The 21,957-nt window shown below is 38.8% G+C and overlaps 2 protein-coding genes across 3 annotated transcripts in view; both read right to left on the bottom strand.

The window, feature by feature from the left end:
• Positions 1 to 730, bottom strand: part of ALDH3A1 (aldehyde dehydrogenase 3 family member A1) — a 33,646-nt gene extending 32,916 nt beyond the window's left edge. The window contains exon 1 of the mRNA XM_039847491.1: positions 658 to 730. The gene's annotated coding sequence lies outside the window, so the exon portion shown is untranslated. The remainder of the gene's footprint in view (positions 1 to 657) is intronic.
• Positions 731 to 6,516: 5,786 nt separating this feature from the next.
• Positions 6,517 to 21,957, bottom strand: part of ULK2 (unc-51 like autophagy activating kinase 2) — a 96,499-nt gene continuing 81,058 nt past the window's right edge. The window contains exons 21-27 of one of the 2 annotated variants that reach the window (XM_039847474.1): positions 19,196 to 19,342; positions 17,631 to 17,911; positions 12,511 to 12,689; positions 11,927 to 12,045; positions 11,399 to 11,556; positions 9,607 to 9,742; positions 6,517 to 8,751 (exon numbers count right to left, since the gene is read on the bottom strand). In XM_039847474.1, coding sequence (XP_039703408.1) covers positions 8,693 to 8,751; positions 9,607 to 9,742; positions 11,399 to 11,556; positions 11,927 to 12,045; positions 12,511 to 12,689; positions 17,631 to 17,911; positions 19,196 to 19,342 — 1,079 coding nt within the window. In that variant the 3' untranslated portion in view covers positions 6,517 to 8,692. The remainder of the gene's footprint in view (positions 8,752 to 9,606; positions 9,743 to 11,398; positions 11,557 to 11,926; positions 12,046 to 12,510; positions 12,690 to 17,630; positions 17,912 to 19,195; positions 19,343 to 21,957) is intronic. The other variant, XM_039847475.1, reaches the window with a different exon arrangement.

Genomic DNA, 21,957 nt, shown 5'->3' with positions numbered 1-21,957 from the left:
GTTTAATGCCCCGCCCCCACCCCCCAAACAATAACATCATCCATCTCCCATTGTAGCATTAATCACAACTGTCATGTTATATTGATCTAAGTCTTGTCCAAAGTGTATACCCCATGAGGGCTGTTCCCTGCTGTAACCCAGTGCTTAGGATAATAGGTGCTTAACAGTTTTGATTGTAAGTGTGAAGGAGAATAGACCAGATTCAAAGCAGACATCATAGATCCTTGAAATTTATCAATCAGCCTCTGACATAGGAAACATCTCACAGGATGGGGAACTCCTTCCTTAGACCCTGCTTCACACCAGCCCCCTCTTCCCTAAATTCTAGGCCTTCAACTCCTAAATCTAATCATAGAACAACCTGGGATTTCTTCTTCTATACCTATTGGCTGGATGCCTTGCCTTTCTCACCATCCAGGGCTGTCCTCAACACAAGAGCATTCTCTGAGTGGCTGAGAATGAAGGGCTCCAAGAGGGAGAAGTCAGGGGGTGATAGAAGGGCAACCCTTGAGGGGTAAGGGCCTTCTGTCTCTCTTTTGGGCCGGCCCCACTCTTCACCCCACTCTCAAGGGAAGGGCTGATCTGACCAGCCCCAGGAGGAGGTTGGGGGAATATCTGGGGCAGTTTCCTTGGGGGAAGGGGTCACTGAGGACTCACCTCACTGCTTCTCTTAAGAAAGGAGCTGGGCTTCTGGGGAATACGGCGAGATGGATGCCAAGGGAGCTCGCTGTCTGCGTGAGCCTGTGTACCTTCTCCGAGGTTTTCCTCAGGCTCTCAGAGGGGTCCGTGACGGTGACCCCTTGGGAAGGCGTTACCTTACCAGGTTCCCCCTTACGTCCACCCCCAAGACTTTGTCCGCTGGGCGCAGTGCAGGAACCGGACCTCGGGCGCCGAGGAAGCCTCATTCTTGGGGGGTGGGCGCCCTCTGTTGTCCGGGGGCGGGACTTGTCTGGCGAGACGGGGATGTCGGCTCTCCTCAGAGTGGTGGTGGCCGGGGAAGGTGGGGCAAGGGGCCACAGGGGGCAAAAGTTGGGCCAGAGGGGTTCTACTTGGCACAAATTCCCCCTCGAAGGCACTGAAGTGAGGCCTGCTGCTGACACAGTGTGCGGCTGTGGGGATCCAGAGACATAGAACCTCAAAGGAAATTATTTTTCAATTTGCATACACACGAGGGTTAAAAATACGTTTATTTCATATTTTAAACATGTCAAGAAAATAGAGCTAAAATGTTTATAGAGTATCAGCCCCACAGCGAGGCACTGGGGCTTGGTTTTGCAGTGGACAAGTCCACGTTGCCCTGCTGAAAGATGGGCCAAGGGCCCGAGGACGGGGCTCCAGGTAACTGTTTGTAGGATCAGGGCATCCACTCGGCACAAGAGAGCATGGCATTGTATATTTTTAGTATTAAAAGCAAAACCATCACAATTTATTGATCCCTTGGGAAGGCTAAATGCCAGCCAGTGAGTGTGCAAAGGGCATTTTCTCTACGAAAATTGTTAGAAGGTACTACTTTGATTTTCTTTAATAAAGAAAAAAAATGGAGGCTCAGGAAGGTGAGGTGACTTGCTCAAGCCCACAGCAAGAGTAAGAAGTAGGGCACCTAATTTGTCAACGAACCAGAAAAAAAATTGTTCCAAGACTAAGAATTGTACAAATTTTGCATTCTGTATATTTACTAACAGTTTGATGAATTGTTTAAAAGTAGAACTGTCATCCAGTGCTCTGCTTCTGGCACACTGACACTATCTCACACCCATGTTAACTGGACCTACTGGACATCACATATGGACAAGGAAAACCCATTATTTAGTGGGCACCATAGATGTCTCTTTATCATTTGAATCTGGGCTGTCTTTCTCTTCTGCTATTAATCTACATGCCAGGTCTAGTCCATGGTCTACAAATTAAAAATGGTTTTTACATTTTTTAATGGATAGAAAAAATAGAAAATATTTTGTGAGACATGAAATTATATGAAATTCAAATTTCAATGTCTGTAAATAAAGTTTTAATGGAATACAGCCATGTTCATTTGTGTATTGTCTACAGCTGCTTTTCAAGGTACAACTGCAGAGTTGATGAGCTGCAACAGAGACCATGTGTACCTCAAAGACTAAAATTCTGTTTGGTCCCGTAGAGAAAAAGTTTGCAAATACCGGGTATCTTGAACCATCGTGTCTCAGATTTCCTGTGCTATAGAGGAACAGATGCTCTTTTTATGACCACATGAAAGGAAACTGTAATCTTTACCAATAAGCTACTTATGTAATAAACATTCTGTTTCCCAAATATACCCCCGTTTTCATATACTTTCTGAACTGACATGCTTTTGCCACACTGCTGGCTCCTTTGTTAGCGAGTTAATGTCGATATGTGCTTAAGATCAACTTGTCTAAGAAATGTTATCTTAGCATGTTCTCAATGAAAAGGTTGGTTCGCATCTCAGAAAAACAGATGTGATAAAGAATGCAGTGTATTGCTTGACTGACAAAGAGAAGAAACAGAAGTCGCTTCTGACCAGTCTTGGTTGTCTGTGGAGAAGATGGATCCAGGTCCTCAGGCCTCGTTCCATTGCTGCGTGACTATTAATCATACCACCGTGTTTATTCAGGGTAACTACTCTCCAGGTACTATTATTTCACTTAATCCTTACAATAAACCTGAAAGGCAAGTTCTATACGATTTCCATTTACAGATGGGAAAAGCAAAACTGAGAGACTAAACGTCTTGCCCCAAAACAATAACACATGGAAGGTAGCAAAGGGACATGTGACCAGGGAAGATGAGGACAGCAATGCCTCTCAAATCCATGTCCTTATTCTGAGCCAAGTGATTCAGAATGTTACTGTGGGGCCCCTTGGTCTGTGCATGCCAGGGATTTATTTATTCCACTGCTCACAGTAAGGCTTCTGACTGGGAGGTGGGGGTCCAGGAACAAACTGGGAGACAAGAACAAAAGGATTTCCTTATTTTCCCCTAGCATTTCCCCACACCTTAATCTCCCTTCGTCTGTTGTATTTACTGCAAATGTGTTTCCTAATTGATTATTTGACTTATAGTTTTTTTTTCCTCTATACCTAAAAAACTTTAAAAGATTCCACATGAGCTCATGGGGAAAAATAGTATCGGCATTATGGAATATAAACATGACTCTTCTACCCACCCCCCACAATAATTTCCATTTCCAGAAACTACCGATAGAGAAGGAAACTTTGTCATTCTTTTGGACAGCTGCCAATGAGTATCTTTATCACCTTATGGACACTTAAAACGCATTTAATTTTTTTCTATTTGTAAGTTGTTTCATCATATTTAGGTTTAGAAAAGTCCTTCCCAGGCTATAGGTATATGGTGCTGCTATTTTCTCTTCGCAGTAAAAGGGACTAAAAAAAATTTCATGTTCAAAACATTCTGGGTTTCCATTAGAAACTGTAGAGCTACTTTCAATTTAAGGCATTCTACACCAACTCAGCTGCCTGCACTTTTTGCTCCTTACGGGAATTCCTAAATTAGTCATCACTTGGTTTATTTCCAGAGTTTACAATCTCTTCACCTGTCATTTTTACAGAAACTCTCTAGCTGAAACAGAGCAATAGTCTCTACCAGGGCCCCATCAGAAACCCTGGTTGCAGGCTTCCTATGGCTGTTTCCCAACAGGTGTTAAATGTGTCAGGTAGGAAGTCATTTTATTGCTCAGATGGGAAGGGCATTTTGGAGATCTTTCCCTGTCCAGCTCACTACCTTCCTCCCCAAACTCTCCTTGAGGTAGGGTTCGGGCCCAAATGCTAACGAATACTCCTCCAGACACATCCTATGGGCACAGGCCCCTCACAACTAAGTGGGCTGAAATGGGGAGGGCAGGACAGGAAAGTGGGAGAAGGAGCGACTGGGTGGAGACAAAGACAGGTTGTGCATACCATCCTCCTCCTGGAGGATTGAGGGGGCTGGCACAGAACTCTGTGCTGAGCAGGTCCAGGTGGAGAGTGTGAGGCTGCACAGCAATGGTGGGGCAGACTAAGGAGTTCCCTGGGAAAGGGTCTGCATTTGCTGCCATCAGTGAAAAACTGACCCTAGGAGCCAGTCAGGGACTGTGGGGGTCCCCTGGACAGACCTGGGGTTGAGGCTCCTCCCACCTGGGACTAGACCAATTCCCTGCTGTTCAATCTCACTGGCACATGTGAAAAACAAATAAACAGGGAAACTGTAGAGTGGGTCAAATGCTCGAGTCTATTAATATGTCACAGAAGCCCTTTCGCTTCAAGTTTCAAGGGTGGTTTCTGAAACCTGTTCTTCTTGGGCTCCAGCTCAAGTCCCAAGGGGGAGTACAAAGCTGCCGACAAAGCTGCTGACTTCACCTGCTTCTTGAAATTTGCTGCCTCCTGCTAGGCAGAAGATGGCTCCAGCTGGAGACATCTGGGCACCTAATGGCATAAAACCATCTTCCTTCCTCTCTTCCTGTACATTAGAAGGACATGGGAGTGAGCAGGTATGGGACTCTAGGCACACTCTGTGGAGAGGAGAGTGCTTTGTGCCCAAGTTCCCAGCCCAACAGCCTGACAATCCAAATCCCTGGCAGTGGTCTCCACCACTATCCAGTCACGTGGCCTCTCTCTCGGGAAAATTACTCTCCAAGTCTGTAACTTCCATCTGTAAAATGAGGTAAGCAAGTGTTGGTAAGAGTAATAAGTAATAAAGTAATAAATCACTTTATAAAGTAATAAATTAGACAAATACAAACATTTTATTAAAACTGCCAGACCGACCTAAAAGGGTAATTAAGACATCTGAAAGCAAGGTGCTGGTGGGTCAGCTGGGGAAGGAGTTGTGTCCTTTCAGAAGTTGTCCAGCTAGAGCAAATGTGGTTCTAGTAAGTTCTAAATCCAGGCCTCACCCCAAACAAACACAAAATAAATTGTTCTCTACTCCTCCCTCCCAGAAAACAGCAAGGAGTTACATACGGACTACCTCTCCAACAGCTGAAGTTCTTGAAGACTTAACATGTGCCTGGTACTGTTGAAACAACTTCACACTTACTAACTTGCTTTATCTTGCCACGGTTCTTTCAGATCTGTGCCTTTTCCCTGGTCTGACAGATATAGAGAAGTTAGGGAATGTGCCCAAGAAAACACAGCTATGCACAGAGAACAGTGTTCAGTAAACGAGTGCTCAGCTGGCCTTTCCTAGTAAACAAACTCTCAAAGAGCAGGACAGTCTCAGAGCAGAAGGGCACTCAGCGTGCAGCGACTCCCTCAGTGCAAACTTCAGAAGAGCCTCTATGCCAAGAGCGAGAGGAAGTCCTCGGGGATTAGTCATCTCTGCAGCCTCCACAGCCCAGAGCCACTCTTAGGAGGCGCCTTAGAGGCTGTTAAAGAAAACAGATGAAACAAGAAAAAGATCTTTATGGCAAATTAAAAACTGGACTGAGAAGTCCTCTATGAAAAGAGAAAAACCTATAGATTAGTTTCGCCTGCACAGAGTGCCCACATGGCCTCACTTGGGACCAGGTGTGCCTGAGTCCTCACTGTACAGCCTCTGCTGCACAGTGGGGCTGCACTGCCAGCTGGCTTTCTGTATCTATGCCTTTCTCTAGTACAGTGATGTCACTATATTCACATTGACCCTTCACTTGTTTGGCTTGGCCTCTTCCACAAAAGTTGAGATTTTAGGGGATGATTGTCAGTTTCATGTATTGCAGTGCTTTTCTAGGTAGGTCGCTTCTGATGTAGTTTCCTCTGATTCAGGTAAGGAAAATACCATCTTGACTCCTTCCCTACAGAAAGTATTTTCACAGGGCTTTAACAGGGAAGAGACTTGGGTAGCCCCAGGAGCTTTCATGGTTGAAGATTCAAGGGGTTCATGACCTGGAAGTAACTTGTGTCAAGGCTGTGTAGAGATGGGCACAGATACTTTTAAGATGTACCTATGAATGGAGTATGACATTAAGTAATGGCTACCCCCTGCCAAGTATGTCAGTAGGCAATTCTCCTAGAGAAAGCACAGCCCTGCTTTATTCTAGAAAAAATTTAAGACTGTTTATATAAACTACAAGGAGGACGCATACATTCAGTGTGGGAAGTCTTCCTCTAAGGCCAGTGCTCAAATCATTTCCATCACCTCAAGAACATTTTAGACATCTGAATTAATGGCCTCATGTCTACTATGTCCAACTCAATGTCCTCCTTATTATCCTGTGAAAAGAGACTGAGACAAACCAGTCCTAACAATAAATTCCCCTCCTAGCTTCTCTCCATGACTCCAGTTAGAGACAGAACACTTGCTGCTCTGGTTATTCCTCTTGGTAGGAAGTGAGCATGTGACCATGGGAGCCATCGGCTCTAGCACAGGGTGCAGTTAAAGCAAATCCTTACCACAGGAATAGCCAATTAGCAAATTCACCGATTACTCTATTTACATTTGTGTGGTCAATAACTTTCTAGGTTCACAGGTGTCAAACCAATGAATGTATAAGCCAGTCCATTTCTATTGCATAAAACATGATATAAAATTAAAAAATACTCATGGAAACATAAAGTATGTTTATTATTGCTATAATCAAGGCGAAAGTCTCAAACAATTAGCCTTGATAATGGAAATATAATCAGAACCATTATTCATGAATCTACAGTTTGTTGTTCTCTGCTGTTCAGGCTTCACGGTTTCATACACACCATGTACCACAAGACCTTTATCACACGAGAGGAAGAAAAAGGAACTTGGAAGTCGCAAAGCATGGCTTAACCCCTTCCTTAGTTACTTGACTTCAGACCAATCACCTACTCACTGTGAACCTGTTTCATTCTATGTTTTAAAAAAATTGGGGAGGAGGAAATGGAATAAACCCACCTAATTTGGAGGATTAACTGAAATAGCATGGGCGATAACTGAGAGAACATAAATGGAATTGCCCTGTACCCTCGAAAAAATTATACAAAATAGAGAACCACTAACACTAGTGCTTATAACCTCTCCAGAGAGGGACAGGTATCCTCACTACACAGTCTGAATGATGGTTACTGAGTCTGAAATCCTGGGCAGTAGAAAGGGCATTAATAAGCAAGCTCCAAACCCACTGAGGAAGGACCTGGCTTGACAAGCCATGTAACATGGACCCAACTTTGCCCTAGAAACACTTTGTCAGTTTTATTTTACCTTAATATACATCTGTACAGGCAATAACAAAAAGGCTATTTCACAACAATTGGGTGAGTTTTACCTAGTTTCAAGAATAATGCATGCAGTTACAAATGAGAGGTAGAAACACTGTATTAAAGACCTAAAATTACAAACATCATATAAATAAGTGTTTAAATTAACTGCTGGAATTTCATAGATAAATAAGGTAAAAATTACATTACTTTGTCAAAATAAAACCACGTTTTTGTTTTTAGCAATATGCTAAAATTAGATTAATGCCAACAAGCTTCTGTGCAATTTGTCAGATTTATTATCTAAAAGGATGAAAATAAAAAGATTAAAACTGGAGAATGGTTTATTCAAGTACTCAAGCAGGTAAGTAAAAGAAACTAAATAATATACAACAGAGGAATCATAACTGCCCACATTCTCCATGAAGCTATTTGGTGAATTGTCAGGATTAACATAAAAAATAGATATTAGGCTGGAGAGAGCTGCCCATTTTCCCAAGAGAAATCAAACCTTATTTTTCATTAACATCTTGTAGAAACTCCACATCATTAACAAGCTTTTAGATCACCAACTTTGTTTTGGCCCTATTAAAATTCTTGATTGATATTTTTCCTAATACTGCCCAAATAAACTTAGCCTTTAATAAACTTAGAGGTCACAGGAATCAATGCACATTCTGCATGCACGATAACAAAGGCAACCAAAAGCAAACAACCAGCAACTCAAAAATATCACAGAAAATCTGTGGGTGTAGATGAATAGGTTAAAAAATGCAAAGGTTCACATGAACACAAGTTTTTACCATTTAAAAGTCCACTAGATATTACATGTGAATTCTGGAAAGGATGTGTGTATATATAATCAAGTAAAATAGTTTTTAAACAAGTCCATTGTGCCTCAGTTAGTTTTAAATTGCAAAATCCAATACAGAGTTGTTTTAATAAATTAGTGCAATATATGAAAGATTCTGGAAGATTAACAAGTGTCCGTATTACATCAAATTGAAGATTTCACAATTTCTTCTAAGAGCCATCTTTCATATCTTCTTATTTCTTCCTGAGCTGTTTAAGGATGCATGCTCAGATTTAGACAAACTTGCCCCAAGTATCAAACTGCCTGGATGAGATGTAGATTTTAAAAAATTTTTATACCTCAGTAAACGTGGAATTTCACACATTGCTCTGGTGAACTGAGTGAAGAGCCACTCACTTTGTTTCATTCTTAATTATCCTTAAGAATAACTGTACTGATGATTCTAGTTCTAAGGTACATTTATTTACCAAATTCAAACTGAAAGACAAGTGGAATACTCTTGCTTCTGCTTCTACAAGAAAAAGGGAAGGGGTGACTTCTCCAATAAGGCAGATTTTCTACAAATATGTAGTTTTTGGATTATTTTCCTTTTTTGAAATCACTGCTTGTTCTTTGGTAGTCACCAGGTAAGAAACTACAGTCTCCTGGGGATGGGGCAACAGAACCCAAGCTGGACTCTCAAACATAACACCTCACATCCCACCACTGGTCCATGGGACAAGCCTGCTGCTGCTCACATGGCCGAGGCGCTATAGCAGAGTGCCGATAATCTTCTTTCGATACTAGATTTATCTAGAAATAAAATAAATTCATAATAAAGATCATTTTTATTTTCAAAACCAAAGAAAGAAAAACTTATTTAAAAAATTACTAACTCTCTACTAACATCCTCGTCTCTGTTCTATTTTGCCCCCAAGTTAACAGTTCTATATACTTTTTCTTCTTTCTGCCTGATAATTGTTTAGATATGATTCATAGTTTAGTGCTGCACACATTGGTAAAATTTAGATTAGCACATCAAATAAATATTTATATTTTTAACAGCTAGCTTGCTCACAGTTGCAAATAATTTTAGAATTGCCATCCTCTTGTGGCTCTTCAAAACGTGGTATGACCACATTTACTCCAATGGGTCCACTACCTCTTCCTTAAAAACCAGATCACTGTGCTTATATTTGACAAGTGATAATATAATCCTGGTATCTTATCAATCTCTATTCTGCTGTCTATACCAAATATGCAGTATGTAGAGTCTTTATAGGACTCCTCAGTCACTAAGCCCACGAGGCTTAAAATAGTTGCATTTATTATTATTTAGTAATAAAAACGAAGTTCTCTACATACACAAACACATACCCACCAACATTGTAATGCAGTGTAGAAATCTAAAGATTAATGACATAAGCCATCAGTACTTTACAAGCATTAGCTCTAATCCTTACAACAATTCTGCAAGGTAGGCAATGTTCCCTAATCTTCTAGATGAAGAAACTGAGAGCACAGAAAGGGTAAGTGATTTGCCCAATATTGGAAAACCAAGATTCAAACTGAGGCAGCATGATTCTAAACTCCATGCTCTTCCTACTCTGCCTGTCGGAGACAACTAAACTGCAATCAATAAACACACTACTTTCTAAGTCAACTTACATTTATGTACACTTTCAATATCTGCCGGGTCCTGAAGAATCTTAGTTAGGCCTTCCAAAAGAAGGGCTGCTTTATGATAGCGATAAACAATATCTTCAGTCTGCTGAAACATTTCATCCAGGGCTGCAGACTGAACCTGGAACCAGTCCACAAAAACAAGAAGATTCACAGCTTTTCCAAGAAAATACAAATTCATTTGCCCAATGAAGCCTGAAGTGGAATCTATTTAAAATTAACACATTTTTACAAAATGACAATCTACCAAACTATATAAAAATTAAAGATTCATCTGATGAGCAATATGAAGAAAGACTTTTCTCACAAAAGAGTTATTCTGCATTCAAACGTAGACTTCACGTCCCCAGAGATTCATGACTCATAAATTGTATACTTTTAAATGAGCTCTTTTAGGACTTCACTAAACACTTTATTTTAAACATATACTTTCATGCTAGGGTAACCTGGCATTTCATTAAAATAGATTTTTATTACAAAAAAATAATTAAATGATGTTAAAAGTCACCTATCAGCTTCTCCTTTTAGTTAAACAATTGTCTGATATAGTAGTCATTCATTCATTCAGAGATATGTATTAAGCACCTACTAAGTACCAGGCACTGAACATACAAGAAAGGTGAGCTCATCATCTGGGAGAGATAATCCTGCAAAATATGTCATTCTAATTCCAAGGGATATGTGGTATTACAGGAGGAAGCCCCAGATGGTATGGAATATATACAAAGTGCATATAACCCGATATGGAAGGAAGAGATTAGGGAAAACCTAATGATGTTTATGCCAAGTAATAAAGAAAGAGGAGGAGTTGACTAGGTGATGTGAAAGATGGGTTGGGGCTTTCTAGAAACAGGAGACAGTAGTATTATTAACAGGGTTATGAGTATTTGATCCCAACAACATTCTAATTTTTCTCTTTAATCATTAAATGCCAGGACTGTCAGTAATCCAGTATCCTAATTTACTTGTCAATATGCTCTGTCTCCTTCAAAAACTAATTTAAAGCCACTTACAATAAGATAAATAAAATAGATATAGAAAATCAGAGCCAGGAACTGGAGAAATAAACAACTAAACACAAGTGCTAATATTTCTAAGCTTGCTAAACAGCCAGAGCAAAAGGAGAAAGTTATTGAAGTTTCATGGCTCTTTATTATCTTTATTGTTATGTTACTGTGATAAAAATAAGATCAGGCCGATAATTAATTTTTTTCTCCCACTTAACTACTATTCTTTAACAGTCCCTAATTTCATCTATACTTTAGAGCATTTCCGCCTCCCATGAGACAGAAAATAAACTATTTCCAATAATATAACTAGGCAATTGGAAAAGGAGATCTTACTTTGTGTCTATACTTAAGTAAAGCCAGTAAGTAGAATCTGAACATAGGAATTTTTGTGGACTGATTAATAGAGTGGCATTTTTTTCTAATGTTTTATCAAGCCATAATTTCTTAAATAGTAGAAAATACAGAAACAGATCCAGCTAAAGCTTTTATATGCAAACGATAAAGAGTAGATCATGTGTAATTTTAGCCATTTTTAAAAGATAAAATAAAATTTTACCAAATGTCATAACCAACCTTACTTAATGTGTTACTTAAATGTTAAGTTCAATTACTCCTTTAGTAAGAGGTAATCACAATATTTGGGACTTGGGAGTGGTAGGGAATAAACTCTTTTTAAAGGGCTAGATAACATCAAGTAGATATTCAATTTAAAAGATACTCTTCAAGATAAGTAGCATTATACTATATTAATCTTTAAAAAGGGTTACCATTTCTACAGCACAATTATAGATGAGTTTCTCGGCAGTAACACTGTTGATTTCATCAATAAATCTCTGTTTGTCAGAGAAGAAGCGAGTGAGCTTTTCTGTAAGTTTCTTGCACATGGTGATGCAGAATTTATATCGTTCATTCAGATTTTTGACAACTGAAAAAAAGTTAAGGAGAATTGATTTTAATTTTCCTCCAGAAATAAAGTCACAGTGACATACGCCTTTCCTACTGATTTAAGGAAAGTGACACTAAATGATCACTGAAAAAATGACTGGAAATCAGATTCTTTCATATGTTCTCTCATTTGGTTAAGAAGACTGAGAATAAAGCACTTTCTGACTGCTCTCTATATCAATTAAATGGCAAAACAAACCAAAAAACCAAAAGCAAAAAAACCTTCACATACTAAAAGAAAAGCCAGTATCTTTTCCCATTTAATAACACAGTGATTCCTTATTAAAAACTTTCTTTCTTAGCATGATGGGAAAAGGGGCAGCTCAAGCATTGTCACACTCCACCCATACCTTGTTTCACTGCCGTGGATGGGCTCAGTTTCCCGGACTTGATCTGGGCTTTGGCAAGATGCAGAGACGCTGCTAGCAGCTGTGCTGCTTTCATGTATAACACCAGCTGCTCCACCCGCCTGCACCCAGAAGACATAAAAGCAGAGTGTTACCCTGTGAATCAATATGCCAGACTTGGCTCTTTATACATCAGGTCATCATTAAAATAGCCTTTCTAAGGGAATATCATTCTCCTTGATATTTGTAACTTACAAATGACTCCTGAAGGGAGAAGTTTCAGCATGGAAAAAGATGTGTGTGCTTTGAATACAACAAAACACTCAGATAAAAATCAATACAATCTCTTTATCATCTAAAATCTTCAAGAGTATGATTTACAGGGAAAAGGCAACACTAAGGTTGAAGAATCTCCAAGTCTTGGCTCATGTAGTGAAACCTAGCACAATGAAATAACTTAGAGACTTCCTTGAAGCTTTTAATAATGGGATATGATCTTTAGTGGATGACAAGGCCTCCTCCATCTCAGACATGAATTTACAGAAAGCATAACAAGTCTTAAAGTAAATGACAAAGTGGGTACCTACCCCCAGTCTTTGCTCAGTTGGCTGATCTGGTCCACAACCACACTCTCCTGAATCTGGTACAAGGAGACAGCAGATGTGCACAGCTCTGGGTTTCCCCCTCTTATAGCTGTCAGGTCCAGCACACATTCAGTGAACATCAGCATCACATTGAGGTGGCGTAAGGTATCTGTGTGTTCTCGCTGCATCAAAGCCAATTTGTCTTACAAACTTTCAGGTTAAAAAGGGGTGATACTCATTTCTGTATATAAACCATATCCACTGACGATATTTTTCTATACTTAAGAATATCAGAATGATCAAAGGAGGCTGAAAATTTTAAATTCTAGAAAACTGGTGAGAAAATCAACACAAATGAAACCAAGTGTGGGTATGTGCATGTGTTTGTGTGTATGTATGAGAGCACTCACAAGAGTAAGCTTCAAAGATATGAGGTCACTGTGCTTTCACCAGAAAAAAATTAAATATCGAACAATTAATATAAATGAGACAAAAACATGACAAAATAAGTATCAATATTATAAGGATATTCTGAACACTTAACCATACTTTTGATAGTTTAGTGAATTCTACTGACTTATAATTTCAGAGATGCTTTATTTTAATTTCTGGTGGTTTTTCAATTAACAGTGATTCCTAATATCAAAGCTCTAAGTTTGTGTGATCTGTTCAGTTAGAGAAGGGAGTATAGATAGACGCAATAGCGTGTATTAAAAATGGGTATTCTAAAATTAATATTTGTTTTTAGCTATAAATGTATTTTAAAATCTCAAATAAGACTAAGATTCTTACTCTCCTTTTATGGATAAAAAAAAGGATAAGAATCATTTTCCTAGAGACAGGAGAATAAACCAATCAATTTTTGAAAGTTTCATTGCTCTAGGACAACACACTGGACTATATGTTCCAATATACTGACATACATCAGTGACGTTCTACAGATATTGGAACATAATTGATGTCTAATTTTATGGAAACTGAAAAAATTGAAGGTTGCTTTTCCAATCTTAGATTACCCATTTTCAAAATTACTACTAAACTTACTACAAAATCATTACTAAAATTTTGCATGCACTATAACTTTTATGTGAAATATTTAATTCTCCTTCACACAAAATAAAAATGTTAGAGATTAGCACAGGGAGAAAATTTGTTCTTTAGTTGGTCTAGAGAACTAGTCATTTTAATTTGAAATGCAGAGTAAGTCAGCATTGTATTCAGGGACCAAGGACACAATGTTGTCCCACTGAATGCTGTCCTAGAATCAAGACTGAGGAATTGAGCTGGTAGTCTTTGGAGTCATAAAATTAACTTCTCTTGTTCTAGATTTGTGCTCAGCATGCTTCAGATTATGATATGTTTTTTTTCCTGTAGAACTGGGTCCATGGAGGGAAGCTATTGTGAGCATTCAGTCTGCTTGGCAGGTTTATTTCTCAGTGTTAGTGACGAATCTGGCATTATGGTTTATTATTTTTTTAAACCCGAGTTTACGTGTATTTTCTTTTATGAAGAAAAATAAGCTTTGAGAATAATAAGTTATGGCTTTAAGACAAAGACTGTACTTCAAGAGTCCTATAAATAGTAAATAAACTTTAGATTAAAAAACTTAACAATAGGGGTTCCAGTCAAGATGGTGGAATAGGTAAACACTGTGCTTGCCTCCTCTCACAACCGCATCAAAGTTACAACTAAACAGAATAGCCATTTTGGGAGTTGCCTGGAGTCAGTAGAAATTCTACAACTGGGGACACACAGGAGAGGCCACCTTGAGGAGCAGAGATGTGAAATAAGCTGGTCCATACCCATGCTTGGTGGTTGAGAATCGGGAGAAATATCTTGGCCTTTAGAGGTCTCCCCACTGTGGAGCAGGGAGTCCCGGATCCACACTAGGCTCCCCAGCCCAGGGTTCCAGTGACGGGAAGAGAAGTCCCCACAACTTCTGGCCATGAAAACCAGCAGAGATTGTGGCTGAGTGAGACAAAGGGCTGGGGGAGTCGCAGGAAATCCTCTTGAAGGGCCCTGCATGAACTTACTCGCTGGCAGACTCACTTACTCTGAGTTCAAGTACTAAGGCAGCAGCTCGAAAGGTGCAAGGGACACATGGGGAGAAACTGAATTGTCTGGTTTCAAGTCAACGGCTGGAGGGGTAGCCCTCTCCCAGACAGAAGTGCTGGCAAAGGGTGCTGTTCCTTTGTTGAGCTCTCTCCCTGCTCAGCCTAAAGACCCAGGTGGCTGCATATCTGAGTCTCCATGAGCATAGCTAACACTGGTTTCCCCACCCTGATGAGTCCCTGAGACCCACCCCTCCCAAATGGAGTCCCACCCAAGCCACTTCCAGTGAATTTTCCATACAAACAGCCTGTCTTGGCTGATGCTACAGATTTTCCTAAAATGTCACAAGGTTCACAAAACCTAAAAAAGCAGCATCTGGCTTCAGCATACCCCATACCTCTTTTTGAGCAGCCCCAAGCCTGGCGCTAGCAGTAGCTGGCCTCAGTTTGCAGCTTAGCCTCCTGGGAGACTTTCAAGCCCAGCATGGGTGGCGGTATTCTGCAGATTGCTTGGTGGCTCATGCCAAATGGCCCCAGGTAGGACACAGCCTGCAGCTAAACTTGGCCTACAGCAGGGCCCCTCCCAGGAGGCCCTGGCCTGTACACAAGGTGGCCGGCTTCAGTCTGAGCCAGAGCACCACCTGGGGTCACATCTGAGGATGACACACCCAAAGAGCAGACAGAACAGGCACTAGAGCCCAGCTAAAGTGACTCTTGCTCTGTAGGGTCAGCCCCTGCACAACAGCTCCTCCACTGGGCACAGTCAGTCAGCCCAAGGGTCAACTCCTCCCACTGATGAGCAAACAGCAACCAAGGCTCAACTAGAACAGGAGAGCTCACACAACCCATACAAGGGACATACCTGGAGCAGCTGGCTCAGGTGACCAGGGAGACTATGCCACTGTGATCCATAGCACACCTACTACATAAAGCCACTCTACTAAGACTGGAAGACATAGCAGCCCTACCTAATAGATAGAAACAAACACAAGTAGACAGCCAAAATGGGAAGACAAAGAAACATGCACCAAATGAAAAAACAGGAAAAAAAAAACAGAACAAAGCTCCAGGAAAAGAACTAAACAAAACGGAGACAAACAATCTACCAGATGTAGAGTTCAAAACACTTGTTATAAGGATGCTCAATGAACTTAGGGGAAGAGTAGAGGAACTCCGTGAGAACTTTAACAAAGAAAATATAAAAGTAGAGATAGAAAACATAATTCAGAAATGAAGATTATGATAAGAGAAATGAAGACTACCTGAGGACAAATTAACAGCAGGTTACATGAAGCAGAGGATCAAATCAGCGATTTAGAAGATGAAGTAGCAGAAAACAGCCAATTAGAACAGCAACAAGAAAAAAAGAATTCAAACAAATGAGGATGGTTTAAGGGGTCTCTGGGACAACATCAAGTATACCAACATTCGTAACATACAGCTACCAGAAGGAGAAGAGAGAGAGCAAGGAATTGAAAATCTATTTGAAGAAATAATGACGGAAAACTTCCCTAACCTAGTAAAGGAAATAAGACATACAAGCCTAGGAAGCAATACAGTCTCAAACAAGATGAATCGCAAGGGGTCCATACCAAGACACATCATCATTAAAATGCCAAAAGTTAAAGACAGAGAGAGAATCTTAAAAATAGCAAGAGAAAAGCAGTTACCTACAAGGGAGCTCCCATAAAACCATTAGCTGATTTCTCAACAGAAACTTCACTGAATGGAAGGGACTGGCAGGAAATATTCAAAGTGATAAAAAGTGAGGATCTACAATCAAGATTACTCTACCCAGCAAAGCTATCATTTAGAATCAAATGACAGAAAAAGAGCTTTCTTGTCAAGAAAAAGCTAAAGGAGTTCACCCACCACCAGGTCAGTATTATTGATGTTAGAGAGACTTCTTTAGGAAGAAGAAGGAAAAAGAAAAAAAGTATGAATAATAAAATGGTAATAACTACATATCTACCAAAAATTACTTTCAATATAAATGGATTAAATGCTTCAATCAAAAGACAGGGTATCTGAATGGGTAAGAAAACAAGACTCTTATATATGCTGCCTATAAGAGACTCACTTCAGATTGACAGACACACACAGTCTGAAAGTAAAGGGATGAAAAAAGATGTTTCTTGAAAATGGAAACAAAAACAAGCTGAGGTAGCAATACTTAGACCAGACAAAACAGACTTTAAAACAAAGACTATAAGAAGAGATAAAGAATCTGGTTATCTCACTTCTGGGTATTTATCTGAAGAAAACCCAAAACACTACTTTGAAGGGACATGTGAATTCATATGTTCATTGCAGCATTATTTACAATAACCATGATATGGAAACATCTTGGGTGTCCATCAATAGACGAATGGATAAAGAAGAGGTGGTATTATACACAATGGAATATTACTCAGCCATAAAAAAGAATGAAGTCCTGCCATCTGCAACAACATGGATGAACCTAGAGGGTATTGTGCACAGTGGAGGAAATCAGACAAAGACAAATGCTATATATGAAATCTAGAGAAGAGGATAAACAAACAACAGAAACAAGCTCATGGATACAAAAAGCATTTTGATGGTTGTCAGACTGGGGATGGAGGGGATGATGAAGTGGGGAGGGGATTAAGAGGTATGAATTGGTAGTTACAAAATAGTCATGGGGATGTAGAATATAGCATAGGGAATCTAATCAGTAGTATTGTAATAACTACGTATGGTGTCAGATGTATACTGGATTTATTGGGATGATCTTCATAAGTTATATAAATGTCTAATTACTGTGTTGCACACCTGAAATTAACATAATATTGTATGTCAACTATAAGTGGAAAAAGAAAGTAACAATACAAAAGCTAAATGTGTCACTTCCTATCAACCAAAGCCTGTCATGGATGAGTGTCATGATCAACATATTCTGAAAATGTATCACCTATGTTTTTCAAAAAGAAAAGATAATTTAAAGAAAAAAATTTCAGAACTTTTGATAGTATTTTGCTCTTTCGTCATTATTAGAACATTCTCCTATAGTATTAACATTACAATGATTCAGCACAATGGTATCTTCTCTACCTCCATTAGTGTCTCTTCCGGCAGTTCAGGGGCTTCAAAGGTGATGAATCCCTCTAGACTAGGGGGTGAAGCACCATAAGGCATGTATCTCAGGCTAGGAGCTGCCTCTGCTCCTGGAGGGGAAGACCCCCAGCATGGCCCAGGCGGGGAGCCCACACACACTCGACCACTTGCGGAGCACAGGGAGCCTCCAGAGCTGCTGGAGCCCACTGTAAGGAAACAGGACACGTGGCGCAGGGCCCAGAGTGAGTGCACAGAGTAAGGGGCTTTCATGCCCACTCCTACTTTAAAAGGAACAAAGGAAATATTAAAAGAAAAGTCACTTGCCACCTATTTGAACATGGGAATAGGTTTATTTTTCCTATTTCCATGTTCACCTATATGAATATTTTATAAACATAATCACAGCTAGTTTTTAAATATTCTGTTTTAAACAAATTTATAGTATATATATTTCTCCTTGCTTCTCCATAGTATGCATAAGGGTTCACTAAAAATACATCCTTAATGCTAATCTGGAGGCATTTATACTATTTCTGATTTTTTAATATCATAAATAACACTGTAATAAAATCCAAAGTTTTTCCTTCTTTTGAATGATTTATTTGTGATTAACACTCCAAAGCAGTATTATAAACAGGAATGAGATTACCACAGATCAAATATCATAAAGATTTTTAACAGCTCTTTGTAAGAATTGCCATTACTTTCTAAAGCAGCTGTGAGTAAACATAGAGATCCTATTAAACCTCAACAACTCTGGGCATTATATTGTTTTTAATGTTGGCTTAGTTAATAGGTATCACATGTTACTTTCTTAAAATGATATTTTCTTATTATTTAATACTTTTAATAATCTTAAAAATAAGATTAGCTCTACTTCCTCTCTTGTTATCTATTTATATCCTTTGTTTATTAATCTACTGAATCTTGATTAGTAACTTATTTAGCATATAAGAACTTAAGCAACACAGGGCAAAATATAAAATAATGTCAAATGATAACTCATTTCAAGTCCAATCTAAATATTTTAAGTTTTGGAATTAATACAAATTTTAGTATAATAACCTATTTTTAGAGTATGAATGATAAAACTAATTTATTAGTCTAAATGTATATAAGGTTAAGTAAAAAGACACCCAAAGTACAAAAAAGGTAAAACTTAGATTTCTAAGAAAACAAAACAAACATAAAGAACAACCTATCATTTTCAAAAAAGTTACTGGATATATTAAAATAAGCTTTCAGTATAAGCTAGGAAGCACCATGTATGCATAGCTGCCTCATCATTAAAAAGTCACATTTATATTACATTGCTATAATAGTAATACTATTATAAATATATAATATAGTACTTTTATTTCATAAAGTTTTTTATTCAACAAATATTGCCTGATTAAGTCCTTATAACCCTTTAAGGTAAAGAAAATAGTTATCTCCATGTCATTGAAAAAAAGAAACTGATGTCCAGAGAAGTCAAGTGACTTGTCTAAGTTATATAATTAAGTCATTCTCAGACCACTACACTCCAAACACTAGCCAAAGACTGTAATAAGACAATTCACCTGAGGTTGTTCTTGTTCGAAGGACCATATGGGCACAAGTAGGGGCCGTGGCACTGTGTGGAGGAGATCCTACAGTAAACAGGACAGCCCTGGAACTTGCTGCTGTTCCCATAGGAGGTGCCAGTACACCACAGACTCCTACAGGGGCTACAACAAAAAGTATACAAAAAGTTATATTACTTTGATAGTGTTTATATTTGGGGGCTGAATTATAGGGAGACCTTTACTTTTGTTATTAGTGGGTTTTTTTGTTGTTGTTTTTTGTGTGTTTTTGTTTTTGTTTTTTTTTTTTTTACAATAAGCAGTCGTTACAGATATCCATTAACAATATTTTATAGTAATCTCTTCATGGCTGTTAATCTTCTTCACACCAAAGCCTAGTATTCTGAGTTACTTCTGTATACTTCTAAAATATATGAACTGCAGTCACACCTGTGAGGATAATTTGAAAAAGTGGAAATCCAAGAATAGGGAATAAAAATGTGTGTTAAAGCTTAAGGGAGGATCAGGAGTCTCCATAGCAAACAGAGCTTTAGACAGATGTAGAAAATTGAGTCAAAGTACAGATATACCTTAGAATCTCACCCTTACATCTGTCAGGAAGAAAGGGAGGTGGGACAGGCGTCAAAGAGGCCTGATGGGCTGAGCTTGGGCTAAATGAAGATAAGATGAAAAATCTCCCATCCAACAAATTAAGAATCAAAGTTGTCCAAAAGCATTTTCACATTCAAGCATCTGAAAAACATTACATTTCTGAGACCACAGAATGGAGGCAGGAGTTAACAACATGAATCATAAGTTTAAAGGAGAGACACTGAATCACATACAGAAAATAATTGCTTCTCAGTGTCCACTTTGTCTGTAACAGCAGAGCAAACTTAAAGTATCCAATTAATGGCAGAAGAGAGGGTTCATAAAAATCTAGAGAGCAAGGGAACAGTAAGTGGAAATTAATTAAATAGTACCTATTGTTACACAGATATACAAAATGACATAGATATTCTCTTTACTTAATGTAAAAACTTTATGATTTTATTCTAGTAGGTATAAAAGTATTTAAAGATGGTCATGGGTATATTTTAAGAGTCAATGACCCTATTTATTTCCTGAGGTCTTAAATTTTGCTATAAGAACTTTTGTTTTCAGAAAATTAAACTACATAATTAGAAAAAAAAATCTGTAACTTCAAATGACAATAATAAAGTTCATGTGGAAAAGAGAAAGGAAAAAGAATAAAAAGTATACAAGAAATGTATGCCTAAATGTATGTCTCAGAAATGTATGCCTAAATACTAAGAAAAAATATTATGGTTTCACATCCATAAACTTGGACTTAAATTATAACATATATTCATGTAGAACTTATAAGCTCTATGAAATTTAAATTTATTTGTAAAAAAGAATGAGACATTATATGGTTATTCAGATAAGCTGTTTTCAAAAATTGTCCCAACTTCTAGTGACTTTTGGTAAAAAGCATATAGAAGAAGAAACGACTTCCAGAAGAGCAGTGTGAAATGTGATGAGCACAGCAGACTTGCTCCCCATTGAAACAACCAAAATTGGTGAAAATTATTTTTTAAAAAATAACCATCTAAAGTCTCTAGAAATTGTCCTGAGGGCAAACAGGAAATGTAACATTTATTCAAGAATATCTACTACATCTCAGTAAGAACTGTCTCCCCATCCAGCCCTTTCTCATGAGGTAGAAGCTCTAACCTAGGCCAGTAGATCAAACACTAGGGCCCTTATTGCCCTCACCCCAGTTCCATGCCAGTAGAAATAAGCCAAGAAGACCAGAGGCTTGCACCCCTACCCATCACCTAGCTCACAAAGCAGGAATGTCACTCTAAGAGAAATGAGCCACTGTTCTCATGCCTAGCTCTAGAGTAATGGTGCACAGGATTTCCCCTGGGCTGAGGGAGGCAGAGAACAGAGACTTCTGAAACTCTCCCCAAGGAAACTGACTTTATTTGAAACAGATCATGGGGAAGTTCATACCTAAGTGCACTGTCAAAACAAGGAAGGCTGTGATGGTAAGCAAATAAGAGGAAGTTTGTAGCTCTATGAGAAGAATAAGCTAACAAAGAGACCATCTAGAAGTTTTAACAGAGAGAACCAGGGAAAGAGACAGCTAAGAAGAGCCCTCCTATGGTCAGAACAAGGCTCAAAGACTGGTTTTAGAGACTACTTGTGCAAAAGGGCTAGAATTTAATTAAATAAGACAGTGGAACAATTTATACCCCAACAATATTGTCAAAAACAAGAGAGCAATCAGTTGATAATTAGTGGAGGCTTTGAGTTGGATGTGATAACAACAGAGGTAGACAGCCTGAGAGATCAGAGAAATAGAGTCCTGCTAAAATCACTGTTAGCCCGGGGTAACTGTACACATGCCCAAGGCTGTGCCCTCTGAGGATCGACATCAGAGGTTTCACACTATGTGGCAAACAGACATCACCAAAGTAGTCCAGCCAAGACTAAAACCAACAAGTCACAGGGTGAGGGACTAGGGGATCAGCATCTAAATTGCTACAAAAATATTATCTAAAACGTCCAGTTTTCAACAAAAAATTATGATATATGAAAATAAACAATAAAGAGTTACCATACACAGTAAGAAAAAAGCAGGCAACAGAAACTGCCTTTGAGAGGGCTTAAATGTCAAAATTGGCACAGACTTCAAAGCAACTATTTTAAACATGTTCAAGTAACTAAAGGAAACCACACTTAAAGAAGTAAAGGAAAACATGATAACAAAT

The sequence above is a fragment of the Pteropus medius genome, unplaced genomic scaffold (genome assembly GCF_902729225.1).
Source record: "Pteropus medius unplaced genomic scaffold, Ma_sr-lr_union100, whole genome shotgun sequence".
Taxonomy (NCBI): domain Eukaryota; kingdom Metazoa; phylum Chordata; class Mammalia; order Chiroptera; family Pteropodidae; genus Pteropus; species Pteropus medius.
Note: the sequence above shows the minus strand (reverse complement) of the source record. Positions and strands in the feature narration are given on the sequence as shown.